The sequence below is a fragment of the Cladosporium halotolerans genome, assembly GCF_011745625.1.
Source record: "Cladosporium halotolerans strain TM138-S3 chromosome Unknown Sca18, whole genome shotgun sequence".
Taxonomy (NCBI): domain Eukaryota; kingdom Fungi; phylum Ascomycota; class Dothideomycetes; order Cladosporiales; family Cladosporiaceae; genus Cladosporium; species Cladosporium halotolerans.
Window position 1 is genome coordinate 165,232 of NW_027191469.1, and position 12,945 is coordinate 178,176.

General features: G+C 56.2%; 5 protein-coding genes across 5 annotated transcripts; 2 read left to right on the forward strand and 3 right to left on the reverse strand.

Annotated features, from left to right (window-relative positions):
• The first annotated feature begins 444 nt into the window (after positions 1-444).
• psd2 (Phosphatidylserine decarboxylase proenzyme 2) lies at positions 445-4,586 on the forward strand. The gene is made up of 3 exons (XM_069374593.1): positions 445-3,053; positions 3,113-3,275; positions 3,385-4,586. Exons 1-3 carry the CDS (start codon positions 696-698, stop codon positions 4,305-4,307), a joined length of 3,444 nt encoding a protein of 1,147 aa, XP_069228709.1. The 5' UTR covers positions 445-695; the 3' UTR covers positions 4,308-4,586.
• A 79-nt stretch (positions 4,587-4,665) lies between these two features.
• Positions 4,666-7,485, reverse strand: WHR41_05989 (uncharacterized protein). Its single transcript, XM_069374594.1, has 7 exons — positions 6,595-7,485; positions 6,395-6,544; positions 6,081-6,324; positions 5,880-6,029; positions 5,731-5,826; positions 5,481-5,629; positions 4,666-5,417 (listed from the first exon to the last, which is right to left on the reverse strand). The coding sequence occupies exons 1-7, from the start codon at positions 7,406-7,408 to the stop codon at positions 5,158-5,160; spliced, it is 1,863 nt and encodes a 620-aa protein (XP_069228710.1). The 5' UTR covers positions 7,409-7,485; the 3' UTR covers positions 4,666-5,157.
• Positions 7,486-9,433: 1,948 nt separating this feature from the next.
• Positions 9,434-9,844, reverse strand: WHR41_05990 (uncharacterized protein; the record flags this gene model as incomplete). Its single annotated transcript, XM_069374595.1, has 3 exons — positions 9,434-9,606; positions 9,660-9,675; positions 9,728-9,844. The coding sequence occupies 3 exons, from the start codon at positions 9,842-9,844 to the stop codon at positions 9,434-9,436; spliced, it is 306 nt and encodes a 101-aa protein (XP_069228720.1).
• A 398-nt stretch (positions 9,845-10,242) lies between these two features.
• Positions 10,243-10,612, forward strand: WHR41_05991 (uncharacterized protein; the record flags this gene model as incomplete). Its single annotated transcript, XM_069374596.1, has 2 exons — positions 10,243-10,430; positions 10,492-10,612. The coding sequence occupies 2 exons, from the start codon at positions 10,243-10,245 to the stop codon at positions 10,610-10,612; spliced, it is 309 nt and encodes a 102-aa protein (XP_069228719.1).
• A 546-nt stretch (positions 10,613-11,158) lies between these two features.
• On the reverse strand, positions 11,159-12,865 carry WHR41_05992 (uncharacterized protein; the record flags this gene model as incomplete). The annotated part of the gene is made up of 1 exon (XM_069374597.1): positions 11,159-12,865. The coding sequence occupies one exon, from the start codon at positions 12,863-12,865 to the stop codon at positions 11,159-11,161; it is 1,707 nt and encodes a 568-aa protein (XP_069228718.1).
• Between the last annotated feature and the right edge of the window lie 80 nt (positions 12,866-12,945).

The window sequence follows — 12,945 nt, forward strand, 5'->3', positions numbered from 1 at the left end:
ATATATAACCAGAGCATCTCGAGACCCACGGCGTGACCCCAGGGCTGACACGTACGACGAGCGCGCGAGGCTGTGCCTGAGCAGCGAACGGGCCGGCATGTGCCGCACGCCTCGAGGTACACACTACCTTATGTACACACGTTGCGATCGTCTCGAGTGCCGGGTCCGCCGGACAGCTTCGAGTCTTCGAGACAGCACAGCGTCACGCTCGCCCGCTGCACTGAAGGCTCCCCTTGCTCGCTTCCTCTGCCCTGAGCTGCGGCAACGTTGGCCCTCCCCTCCCCTCCCTCCCCTCCCCGTCACCGTCACCGTCTCGTCGCTGCCCCGGCGCTGCCCCGCAGGCCTGAGGACGTCCACCTCCCCGCCCGCATCCATCCACTCCCAAAGCCCCAAACCTTGTTTCCTACCTACTGCCCACGCGGCCGCACATCCGCCGTCAGCCCATCAATATCTACCTGGGCAATTGACCTGCGTCAGACCAGACCTGCTTCCACCTCCTGCTCGTGCATTGCTGCCGCCGTGCTGCACCGCCAGAGCCTCCGCCACGTGGCACCACACCCCTCGCCGCCCTGCTGCCCTCAGCCATTGTCCTCCTGCATCCCGGGCCCGCCGATCCTCGTGATTGGCGGCGTTGGCTTACTACTTGAACACCACAAGCAAGGAAGCGCGAGCACCCGGCCGCCCACCTGGCAAGCATGCCGCGTCCGCACTTGACCTCGCATCTGTCCCTCAATCGCTTCAAGCCCGGCAACTCCAACACTCCCTCCCTCAACAGCACCGCCGCCTCCACCCCGCTTGCTGGCAGCCGAAACGTTTCGCCCACTAGGAATGGCAACATGAAAGCTCCCACGAGCTCGGCGGATGCGAGCAGCAGCCTGCCGCAACAGGGAGACCACAAGGGCATGGGCCTGGTGTTGAAGGTGGAGGTGCAGAAGGGCAGGAACCTCGCAGCGAAGGACAAGAGCGGCACCTCCGACCCGTTCCTCGTCCTCACTCTGGGCGATGCGAAAGAGGCCACCAGCGTCATAAGCAAGACGCTCAATCCGGAATGGAAGCAGACCTTCGAAATGCCGATCACCACGGCGGACAGCGCTCTGCTCGAGGCTGTCTGCTGGGACAAAGACCGATTTAGGAATGATTACATGGGCGAGTTCGACGTTGTGCTCGAGGACCTCTTCAGCTCCGGCTCCACCACGCCCGAGGCCAAATGGTTCCCCGTGAAAGCTAAGAGGAGCGGGCGCAGAAAGAGCAAGAAGGACAGCAACATTTCCGGAGAGGTGCTGCTCAAGTTTACCATTTACGACCCGCTCAATGCTGCCGCGACACCGAACCAGATCCTCCAGAAGTTCTACGGAGTAGTCGCGGAAGATGATGACGACGAGGAGGACGACGAAGACCTTCTGGCTAGGATCCAGACTAGGGATCTGGATGATCTGAGCGAGGAGGACGACGAGGACAAGGAGCCTTCTGACGAGACGGACGAAGGACCCCCGACACCGTCTGGAGAAGCAGAGGAGAAGCAGAGGAAGCGAAGGCGGGCGAAGATCAAGAAGCTGAAGAGGAAGAGCAAGCTGAAAGCATACGAGTTCAGTAACACAAGCGAGGTTGCAGGCGTGCTCTTCCTGGAAATCAATCGTATCACGGACTTGCCGCCCGAGAAGAACATGACGCGCACGAGCTTCGATATGGATCCTTTCGTCGTGGCCTCCCTGGGCAGGAAGACTTACCGGACGAAGGTCGTCAGGCACGACCTCAATCCTGTTTATGATGAGAAGCTGGTCTTCCAGGTCATCAGGCAGGCCGTCAATTATTCATTGAACTTTGCTGTGGTCGATCGGGACAAGTTCAGCGGCAACGATTTTGTCGGAACAGCAAGCTTCCCTTTGAGCAAGGTCATCGAGCTGCAGCCGGAAGCGGATCCAGAGACTGGACTGTACGCACTCCCTGATTCTGACAACCTTCAGATTCCTGGAGGTGAGAACGAGCGTGAACGCAAGAAGCGATTCCGAATTCCTCTGTCGCGGACCACTAGTCGTGACACGCTTGGGAGGAGTAGTCGCAACAGCTCGTCCACGAACTTGAACAAGCCCCATCGTAGCTCGAGCAGTAACAGCCTCAGCTCTCAAGCAAGGCCGGCTCTTCAAGAACGGGAGAGTTCGGGGGGTCCCACTTCCGAGCCTCAAAGTCGGTCCATGCAAGACGTCTCTGATAGCCAAGCCATTTCCGATACCGAAGATCACAGCCTCGTCGCCTTCGAGGTCCCTCTCGAGCTGAAGAACAAGCAGCGATGGGAAGACAAACACAACCCGGTCCTCTACATCCACGCGAAGTACATGTCATATCAAGCTCTTCGGCAGCAATTCTGGCGAGCAATGCTTCGCCAGTACGACACCGACGACAGCGGAACCCTCGACAAGGTAGAGCTCACAACCATGCTGGACACACTTGGTTCAACACTCCACAACAGCACGATCGACGGGTTCTACACGCGCTTCAAGCGACAAAACAACGACGAGGAGATCCTGACCATGGACCAAGCCGTCATCTGTCTCGAAGAGCAGCTGCAGAAGTCGCAAGAGACGCAGAAATCCATGCACGTTCCGCACTGGAGGAAGTCGAGGGCGAACCAGGTGAAGACGAGCGAGAGTTCGCCGAACGAAAGCCCTGGCGGCACCACGCCTTACCTCGACGGTGGCAAGACTGCCAACCTGAACCCGAGCAATACTGCCGTTCCAGCTCTCGAGGTCAGCGACCTGGGCGAGAAGGGCGAGAAGGGCGAGGAGCTTCCAGACGACGACCTCAACGCAGAAGAGCCGGACTTGGATCTCGACGAGGACAGCGGCAAGGAAGAGCACGTTGTGGAGATCCAGGAGTGTCCCATTTGTCATCAGCCGCGACTTGCGCGTGGCAGCAAGACTACAGACGCGGACATCATCACTCACATCGCTACATGTGCGAGCAGCGACTGGAGGGCGGTGAACAACTTGGTCATGGCTGGGTTCGTGACCAGTAGTCAGGCCCAGAGGAAGTGGTACAGCAAGGTGATTTCGAAGGTAGGCTGGGTCCTGTCGTGTATCTTAGTCTCGACTCTTGGTGCTGACTTCGAAAACAGGTCTCATACGGTGGCTACAAGCTCGGCGCAAACAGCGCGAATATTCTCGTCCAGGACCGCATTACTGGCATGATCAATGAGGAGCGTATGAGCGTTTACGTCCGTTTGGGCATTCGATTGTTGTACAAGGGCCTTAAGAGCCGGCGTATGGAGAAGGAGAAGAGTAAGTTCCGCTTTCCACATCCATTGATTAAATCCCTGTGGCGATTGGGTTCTCGACATGCCAATATTTTGAATAAACCTTCGACATATATGCTGACCGTATTCCTCAGTCCGCAAGCTTCTCCGCTCCATGTCGTTCAAACAAGGCCGCAAATACGACGATCCAGCTTCCGCCGCGCAAATCCCCGGCTTCATCAACTTCCACCAGCTCGACATGAGCGAGGTCCTCGTCCCAACAAACGAGTTCAAGAACTTCAACCAATTCTTCTACCGCGAACTCAAACCCGGCGCCCGCCCCTGCTCCGCCCCCAACGATCCGCACATCGTAGTCAGCCCCGCAGACTGCCGCTCCGTCGTCTTCAACCGCCTCGACGAAGCCCAGCGCATCTGGGTCAAAGGCCGCGAATTCAGCGTCGAGCGCCTCCTCGGCGACGCTTACCCGCAGGACGCCAAACGCTACCACGGCGGCGCGCTCGGCATCATGCGCCTCGCGCCGCAGGACTACCACCGCTTCCACATCCCCGTCGACGGCACGCTGGGCGAGCCCAAGCTCATCGAAGGCGAGTACTACACCGTCAACCCGATGGCGATCCGCTCCGCGCTCGACGTCTACGGCGAGAACGTCCGCTACGTCGTCCCCGTCGACTCCGACGCCCACGGCCGCGTCATGGTCATCTGCGTCGGCGCCATGATGGTCGGCAGCACGGTCATCACCCGCAAGGCCGGCGAGCGCGTGCGCCGCGCCGAAGAGCTCGGCTACTTCAAGTTCGGCGGCAGCACGCTGCTGCTGCTCTTCGAGCCCGGCAAGGTGCACTTCGACGACGACATGGTCAGCAATTCCAACACGGCGCTCGAGACGCTCATCCGCGTCGGAATGAGCATCGGCCACACGCCCGGCCACGAGCCGCACAAACCGGACATGCAGAAGAAGGACCCGACGCAGGCGGAGAAGCAGGAGGCCAAGCGCAGGATCGAAGGCAGTCTGGCGCCGAGTAAGGGCGCGGGCGTCGATCTTGCTGCTACGTTGCAGTAGGTTGGTGTAGAGAGAGAGAGGCCCATTGGAGGGGCGGGAAGGACGGGATGGTGAGGAGGAAAAAATCGTTGGAGGGGAGGGAGGTTCCCGGAAAGGGTTTGTGCATTTGAGAAAAACAAAAAGGACCGGCATGAGCAATCTTGAGTTAGCGGCATATTTGTTGTTGTTGTTGAGCTGAAACGACCGAGACGAGACGAGACGTACAGTAGCATATTTCCGATTTTTATAGGGCGTTTTTTGCGAGAAATGTCAGCCTCGTCAGGCACGGGTTACGGAGGAGTCCTGTCCAGTATCAAATTTCACGATATCAATTTGGATGAACGTAGCCCTGATGGCTCATAGATGAAATCCGCAACCGTACGGAATATCGTCCTGATGAAGTTCGCCGAAAGGGCGTCCTGTCCATCGGCAAGAGGCGAAAAGACTGTTTACGTAGCTTCGTTTGGTTGACGCTGAAGTATTGACTGGCCGACGGCGACTGTGTGAGGGGATTGTTTCTCTCTGGCTCCGCAGGAGCTGGCACTCCTATTCGCGCAGATACTAGCGTGTGGCGCGATTGAGTGCTCGGTCAAAATCAATTGAGAAACCACGCTTCCGCTACGGCACAACGATCAGGAGCTAGTATCATCGCCTTCCGCTCGCTTCCATTCAACATCACCGTTGAGAAGGGTGGTGAGTTTCCATTGTCTACAGGTCATTGGGTGGCCCAATCTTTGCGTTAAGCTGCAAGAAGAACACTTGGACTTCTGTCCACAATATGCAGTAGTGGTCTCTGTTCCTAGCTCTGTAGACTGAGCCCTTGCAGTTACTTAGTTCTAATTCGTCCCTTCGTTTACTCTTTCGTGTGCGTCTAAGCCTTGAAGTTGTGCATGAAGACCGCCGCCGCGCTGCTGGAAGCCGAGGCAGACATGGAAGTCGACGACGGCAGGGCGATGTAGGGCTCAGTATGCGTGAAGTTCGCAGGGCCCGAGGTGCTTAGGTCAGCCGTGACCTTCTGAGAGCCGTCTGCAATGTTCAGGTGCTCGAGAGTACGCTGGAACATGGCCAGACTGGCCTTGGGCTGGTAAAATGGAACCTCATGGCCGGCCTCGTAGATACGAAGGAAGCTGACTGTAGGGACGTTAGTAAGTCTGTCATGGTTCGTCAATGATCAGATCGATCTGTTTGACTTACAGTTGCCGTACTGCCTGACTTCGCCGAATTCCTCGCCGTCCACCATGAATTTCTCGTAGCCGGCTGCTGCAAACTGTTCCGAGTGCGTATAATTGATGTTTAATGAAACGGCCTCTCCTCCCATGACGTTGCAGATGAAATCCGCGTCACTATTGTATTTATCAGTGTTCTGAACGATTGTGCGTTGTTGGGACATGTTTTGGTGGATTCTGGGCCCGAAAACCGCCTCTCCAGCCATGAGCGGACTTACCCGTAGAACAAGTTGACCCGCAGTCCCTGATCAAGCAGATACTCGAGATCTTGACGGAAGTTAGGAAAAATGAAGTCTCCAGTGTTCTGGAATTGCCTGGAGAGCTGTCAGCATAAGGGCATGCAAGTGAAGCTTGAAGATCACCATACCAGTAGATGTCCGAGTTCGAAGTGGTGTAGTTCAGGTTAACTCCAATGGCGTTCTGAACGTGAGCCTGGTTGAGGTACGGCTCGATGTAAGGTGGCGGTGTCGGGTCATCGCTGGGGTGACGGATGTCGTACGTGCCGCGGCCGGAGAAACTGTTGGCAGAGTCAGCTTGTGTTCTAGTGGGACGATCGATTTTTTCGTACGTGTAGTAGGTGCCCTCGACATTGTCACGGCACATAGACTGTGCCTCACTGCAGATCGAGAAAACTGACGGGTCGGAGTAGGAGGAGATGGGCGTGCTGTAGTTGTACTCTCCGTTTGCGGCGGCGTAACGGCAGGTCTTGATCTGGTCAAGGCAACCGTTGGGCATGTTGAGAGCAAACTTGGAGTACTGGTAGACGGTGTCGTTGTACGCCTTGATGCCGTATGAGTTCTTGGTCGCAAATTCTGTGATCTCGAGGTTAGATTGCTATCACCATCGCCGGTACGAGCGAAAAGCCGCGCTCGAGAAACTCACCAGGGTACCACTCGGCCTGAATTGCTTCATCAATAATGCCGTTGCCAATGCTCAAGGTGTTGAAGTTGAGTGCGACGCCGTCAATGGTTCCATTGCGGATGAGCTGGTTCTGCGAATAGAAAAGATCAAAGAAGCCAGGTCCGTAGTGACCTTTCAAACATTAGCAATGCCATTTTACCAGAACTAACCATCTGTCTCACCTCCGTAGCTCTCCGTAGCCAAGTTGAACTCTTTTTCCTTGTTGCCCTTGCCGACACCAACTTCGGGGTCGAGCTGCGGCAATCCGCCCAAGAAACCTTGCAAGATGTGCCATGTTGCCACCGCGGCAAGCTCGGTGGTATCGATTTCGCCCTTGTTGACGGGATCGAGGATCGGGTAACGACCAGTCGGAGGCGCAGCGGAAGCATTGACGAAACCACCCGTAACCTCGTTCAAGCTTCCAATCTCCTCCTCTTGGTAAGAAAAGCCCACACCAACCGGCTGCGAGAGGAACAGCATGTTGCTCACGTTGGTCCAAGAGTACTCGTTGACAACGCTGGTGAGGTTCTCGGTCAATCTGCAAGGGCCAAGTTCTTCAAACAGTCCAATGAGACTGTCACTTCCTGGTCCGCCATTAAGCCAGAGTGTGATGGGGTCGTTGGCCGGATCCCGACGTGATTCGAAGAACCAGAAGAACGCGTGAACGTTGGGTGCCAGGTCAATGTAACCACTGTAGCTGTTGACACCAGGTGTCGTCTCGCAAACGCCTTCCTTGCCAGGCTCTTTGTATCTGATGGTCACATTCGAGGGTGTGGTGAGAGTCTTGACGTCGGTAGCGTCTGCCGGGTAGTATTGACGCTTGAGATGAGTCGCTTTGCTGCCAGTGCTTTCGCGGAACAATCTTGGGTTCAACGCAGAGCTGGAACCAGCGAGCGTCAAAAGGCCCGTGGCCGTGGCCAGGAAAGATTTGGAGAGCATATTGAACCACCCAACCCTGGAAATGATACAGGAACTTGAAGGAGACGTTGGGATCATAACAGAGGGATGCGAGTTACTTAACCATCACCGGCCGGGATCAACTTGATAGTAAGCCTTGCTTTATGCCGCCCACCTTCCTCATACCGTAAGGTAAATTGGAGAAGTTCGTACTTAGACATCCCCGGTCGCATGCTCATCGACGCTTGCGTACCTGAACAACGATCGCCAGTTTTAGCATTGGAGAAAATGGCCCATTATCCGTGACAAGCCGGAGGTCACGCACAAACAAGCACGTAAAAACATGGTAGCATTGCAGCTTAACCGTCTTAGCTCTGTGATGCGGCGCAAAGAAGCATAGCTAAGAGGCGGTGGCATGGCTAGCGCGGGCATACCATTGCCAGCGACAAGGATCTAGCTTTGGGGCATGACGACGATGATAAGACAGTCAAGTATCGATCTTACCCAAAGAAGAAGCTCGATGTGTGTGACGTTGCATCCCCATCGTGTCGCGTAGCAGCCCGTGCAAAGACGCGGCCCGGATTCCGCTTGGCGAGCTGATTACGACGAGAAGAACGAGGACCGAGGTCAACATCTTATGAAGCACACGTAGATGTATTTATGGTAATTCCAGGAGATTTCAGAAGATGAAAGCACATCGCCAATGAAACACAAGTCTAACGTGGGACATTAATCGGATGCGGATGGACATGTTCTGATACGATTAGCGACGACGGTCCCGAACCACGATACCTCAAACAATGATATATATTGTGAGATTCGCACAGTAGATCAAGAGCGCGTATACTCGTGCGATCCGTCATACTTGATTAAAGGTCTGGACGCCAGCATCATAACAGCCGACATCGAATGAAGAGTAACAGCAGCATTTTGTGAGGCATTTGGCATGACTCTATGCTCAGATTCTGTGTAAAGAATCAATCAATCAATCAATCAATCAATCAATCAATCAATCAATCAATCAATCTTTTCCTCGTCATCGAATAGTTGTACAGTGAAGGTGCATTAAGAATCAATCAGTCAACTCTGTTGGAAAGCTTGGGCATGCACTGTGATTCTGATCTTTTGCATGGATGGATTGGTGCAACTTCATACCGCTGAAGGTTAAGGCAGGTCGCTCGTGTCCATCAAGGAAATGAGAGGGGAGATAGCGCCACAATACGCTTGTAAATATGCCTCACACACTCCGCTGAAAAAAATCCGCGGCGCATACACAACGACAATTTCGCGAAAATGAATCCAATGTTGCAAGTCCTCTACGAACCATTTCGATGGCTTACATCGCCGTCTGAACTTTCGCCAAATTCTAGGCATGATGACGGAGGCCTGAGAGTGCCAAAGCTCGATTCGCAGGCCCAAGCCTGGTCATCAATCAAGTTCTTTGCTGGTGGCTGTCCTTCAGGAGGACGAACCAGTTGAGCCGCCGGGCTAGTCGACCAGGCCATTGATTGATTTCACTACGGTCAGGCTTTACATGATAGTCCAATTATTCTCATTCGAGAATATCTCCCGGAAGTGTGGAACTCCTGGCGAAGCTATCAGCCATCCCAGCGAACATAAAGGGAAAGAATGAGATTGCTTATGCAAGCTCGCTTGTTATCTCTCCGCGAAAGCAGGCGCATCTGAGCTGTTCGCGGAAGCTTCTGAGGCCGTTAAGTATCGGCGAAGGCGTTCCTCAGGAGTGGTCAAATGCCATGCCGGGAGGCTCGAATAGCTTGGTTCATTTGAACTCGCGTCGCATAACTCACTGCCGGGTTTGCCGTTGTGCCATGTCCGAGTGCCGAAACAAGCTCAATCTTGGTGACGCATCGTGCATGGTTTTCAGGGACAAGAAAGACTAATACGTTCGTCAATTGCTTCCCCAAGCTCTCCAGTAATCACATGTCATAGCATCACGAAGCTCCCATGGAAAAGCTAAAGCTCTTCTTTCGAACCGGCCTCACATTGCTTTACTACATAGGAGATGGCTGTTTCGAGACGCCAATTCCAATCTCAGGACCTCCCAAGATACCCGGGTCATGTACAAACTCCTCTCTTCAAAATGCATTCTGGCAGATTCGCAACCTAGTGGTCCTTGGAGGGGCCCGACCTGTAGAGACGGAGGGTCGAGTCGGTGTAGAACTTGCGGATGATGCTGTAGCCAGCGGCGCCGAGGGCGACGGCCAAGACGGCGGCAATGGGAAGCAGCTCGACGGGGATCTTCTTGAGAGAGCGGATGCGCTGGGAGATGGTGTGCGCTGGGACGCAGCGTTAGTTCGGGTGCTGGCGGACTGCCGTAGATATCACATACCGGAGTGCTCCTCCTTCTGCGATGCTGTTAGCATTGGCCTTGCTGGTCCACGGTGGCGCTATACATACGGGAACGGGAGTCCTCATCTTAGGCGAAGCCTGGAGGCGGAGGCCCCTGGTGGGCTGGGCGCGGAAGGCGGGCGCGGCGCGCTGCCTGAGCATGTTGAAAGCACGGGTGGACTGCATTGTGTGTGTGGTGGGTGAGCGGAGAGACGGCGAGCTTGAGGCGTTCAAAGCAATGGTATAGGGCACTCCGCTGCAGTTGTCGCTGTCGCAGCTCGCCAGGTGAACTTGGCGATGTGGCTCGTGCGCAAGCAAGCGCGGCTTCCGGCGAGTCGCTTCTCCTTCGTCGACCTCATTGCTCGGAGCGCATACAGCAGCAGACACCAGCCCGCCGCCACCGCTACACCACCACAAACCGACCTTACCCCCCGAGAAATACCGCAAACATGTCTGACGACGAGGAGCGCGTGACCATGCCCTTCAAGTTCGTGACTGGTGCGTTCCACTTGCCCGCTTTGGCGATAGCTTTAGACCAGAGACACTGACAGCTTCACAGCCGGTATGACCGCACCCACACCCCAATGCCTTCGGAATACCTCGAAAACGCGATTGCAGCGCTGTCCAAATACATCTTGCTAACCCCAGCCCGCACCCAGGCTTCGACGCCCGCTTTCCGAACCAGAACCAGACCAAGCACTGCTGGCAGAACTACGTCGACTACCACAAGTGCATCAACGCCAAGGGCGAGGACTTCAAGCCCTGCCGCCAGGTACGCACGCCGAAATCGCAATCCCCGACCGACCACGCGACTCTTCCTAACAATCCCGCAGTTCTACCTCGCCTACCGCTCTCTCTGCCCGTCCGGCTGGGCGCAGCGCTGGGACGACCAGAGGGAGGCCGGCACCTTCCCCGCCAGACTGGACGACTAGACGCGCAATTGGAGGGCTGTAAGAGTGAAGCAGGGAGGAATGTTGGGCGATCTAGTGGCAGAGGCGCGCGATGCGGAGGGCTCTGTATAGAAAGTCACGGGATAAAGAAGTCTGTTCAAATCACGCACCGCACACGTTTCTCGAATCTTTGCGATCCCCGAAGCTCAGAATCCTACACTCTTCCCGGCCCATGACACCGGGCATCTTCTGCAGTGGACGTGAAGCAGCTCAGCCTGGGCCAATGGCTTCGAAGATGCTTACCTATAGTAAACGCGGCAGTACTCCAGTACTGCGTACCTTCCTAAAGTAATGCACAGCGCCAAAAAGCCTCGCACTATTAATTAAGCTCGATTAAAGACATCATTGAAGATTGCCAACACGACTCTGCTTAATCTAGAACTCCCTCGACCGGCATCACAAACCAGCCCGAGGTAGGAATCCTGAAGCCGAAATCACGTGATACAGCGGTCCAAAGCAGAGTAAGCATCGTTGACGTGTTGAACACTTGATGCAGATTTACGAAGTTCAGTTTCTTCCTTATATCCATGAATTGCCCTGCCTAAATGCCCTAAACCTTATAAAGCGAGTTAAGGAACCCCGCCGCAAGCTCATTGACAATGCTCTTGTCCGGCAGCGCGCCAGCAACACCATACAGCGCCGCGGCATCACCCTTCTTGCCATCCTCCACCTGGCCCTTGACGCTTTCGACAACATCCTCCAGATCCTTCACCAGCTCCTCCACAGCCGCCACAATCGGCAGCGTGACCGCGACGTGGATCGCAGGCGGGTCCTGCAGCGCGTTCAAGTGCCAGCCCTTGGCCGACATGCCGTCCGCAACACTGTAGATGTCGACGAAGTCCGGCCCGTTCTTAGCGCCCACAGGCGATCGGAACGCGACGACGGACACCATGGGCTTGCCGACGATCTGCAGCGAGTGCTTGAGCTTGGGGGACTCGCGGACGGCGTCCTCGACGCGCTTGGCAGCGCCGACAACCTTATGGCACGTGTCGATGTACCCGCTCTCGCCCATGTTCATGAGCGAAGCCCAGCAGCCAGCGATGAGGGCACCTGGGCGCGAGCCAGCCATGTTGGGCGACGCGTAGACGCCGCCGGACCAATCTGGGCAGATGTAGTACTGGAAGGAGCGCATGGCGGAAGAGCGGTAGAGGACGCAGCTGTTTCCCTTGGGCGCGAAGCCGTACTTGTGGGTGTCGACGGAGATGCTGGTGACGCCGGGGACGCGGAAATCGAAGTCCGGGGCGTCGAAGCCGGCGCGGGCGAGGAAGGGGATGACAAAGGAGCCGAGGCAGCAGTCCACGTGGAGGGGGAGGTTCTTGGAAACGGCGAGGCGGGAGAGCGCGGGGATGTCGTCGACGATGCCGTGCGGGAAGTTGGGCGCGGAGCCAACGAGCATGATCGTGTTGCTGTTGATCAGGCGGGAGACGTGGGAGGTCGAGACGCGGTAGGACGGGTGGGGGCAGGGGACCAGGTGGATCTTGATCTTGAAGTATTCGCCTGCTTTGCGGAACGCGGTGTGTGCTGTCTCCGGGAGGATGATCTCAGGCTCACGGACGCCACGCTCGTGATACGCCTTTTGCCTCGCGGCCAGAACAGCCATGAGAATCGACTCTGTACCACCGCTCGTGGTAACACCAGCACCAGTCTCCGGGGCATTGAAAAGCGCAAGGGTCATCGCCACCACCTCGGCCTCCATCTTCCTCACAGCGGGGAAGACATCCGGGTGAATCGGGTTGCTCACGCCAAACTTCCTAAACGCCTCGCCCTGCAGATCCGACAGCTCGTCGCCGCCGTGGTATACAGCACCGCTCACGCGTCCGTCCTCCCACCTCGTGTGCTTCATCTCTCCCAGCTTCTTCAGCTCCTCGCGGACCTGCTCAGCCGTCCAGCCCGAAGCCGGCAGCGCTGTGTACTTCGTCACGCCCGGCCCTGAAGGCACGAGCTTAGTCTCCAGCTCCATGATCGCCTTGTCCACATCCGCTCTGACCTTTGCTTGCACGAAGGGGAGCTTCAGGAAGAGGCCGTAGAGGCGCTTGTAGACGTCCTTGTAGAGTCGCTCGATCGCCCCAATGAGGCCGTAGCCGCGCAGGTGTATCCATGTCTTTCTCGTGTATCGCAGAATGAAAAGGACCAGGAGGAGATTGCGGATGATGTCGAGGCCCTGTGTCACGGCCTGTTGCCGCGAGCTGGGCCGGCTGAAGCTGTACTGCTTGCGGAAGTTCGGCAGGCTCACGGGGAGCCGCGAGGAGCCTGGCATTGTGTCGAATGTTTGCAGTAGCTGATAGAAAATGCTACACACGCATACCCCGAGTCGCGACGGGAGTGCTTTGGCCGGTT

Bases quoted from the DNA above. Each gene is read 5' to 3' on its own strand.
- WHR41_05989 (XM_069374594.1), bottom strand. From the start codon at position 7,408: ATGATCCCAACGTCTCCTTCAAGTTCCTGTATCATTTCCAGGGTTGGG. The intron at 5,827-5,879 runs GTATGGTGATCT...ACAGCTCTCCAG, and splicing joins TCGAACTCGGACATCTACTG to GCAATTCCAGAACACTGGAG. The intron at 5,418-5,480 runs GTAAGTCAAACA...ACGTCCCTACAG, and splicing joins AGTCAGGCAGTACGGCAACT to TCAGCTTCCTTCGTATCTAC.
- psd2 (XM_069374593.1), top strand. From the start codon at position 696: ATGCCGCGTCCGCACTTGACCTCGCATCTGTCCCTCAATCGCTTCAAG. The intron at 3,054-3,112 runs GTAGGCTGGGTC...CTTCGAAAACAG, and splicing joins ACAGCAAGGTGATTTCGAAG to GTCTCATACGGTGGCTACAA. The intron at 3,276-3,384 runs GTAAGTTCCGCT...CGTATTCCTCAG, and splicing joins GCGTATGGAGAAGGAGAAGA to TCCGCAAGCTTCTCCGCTCC.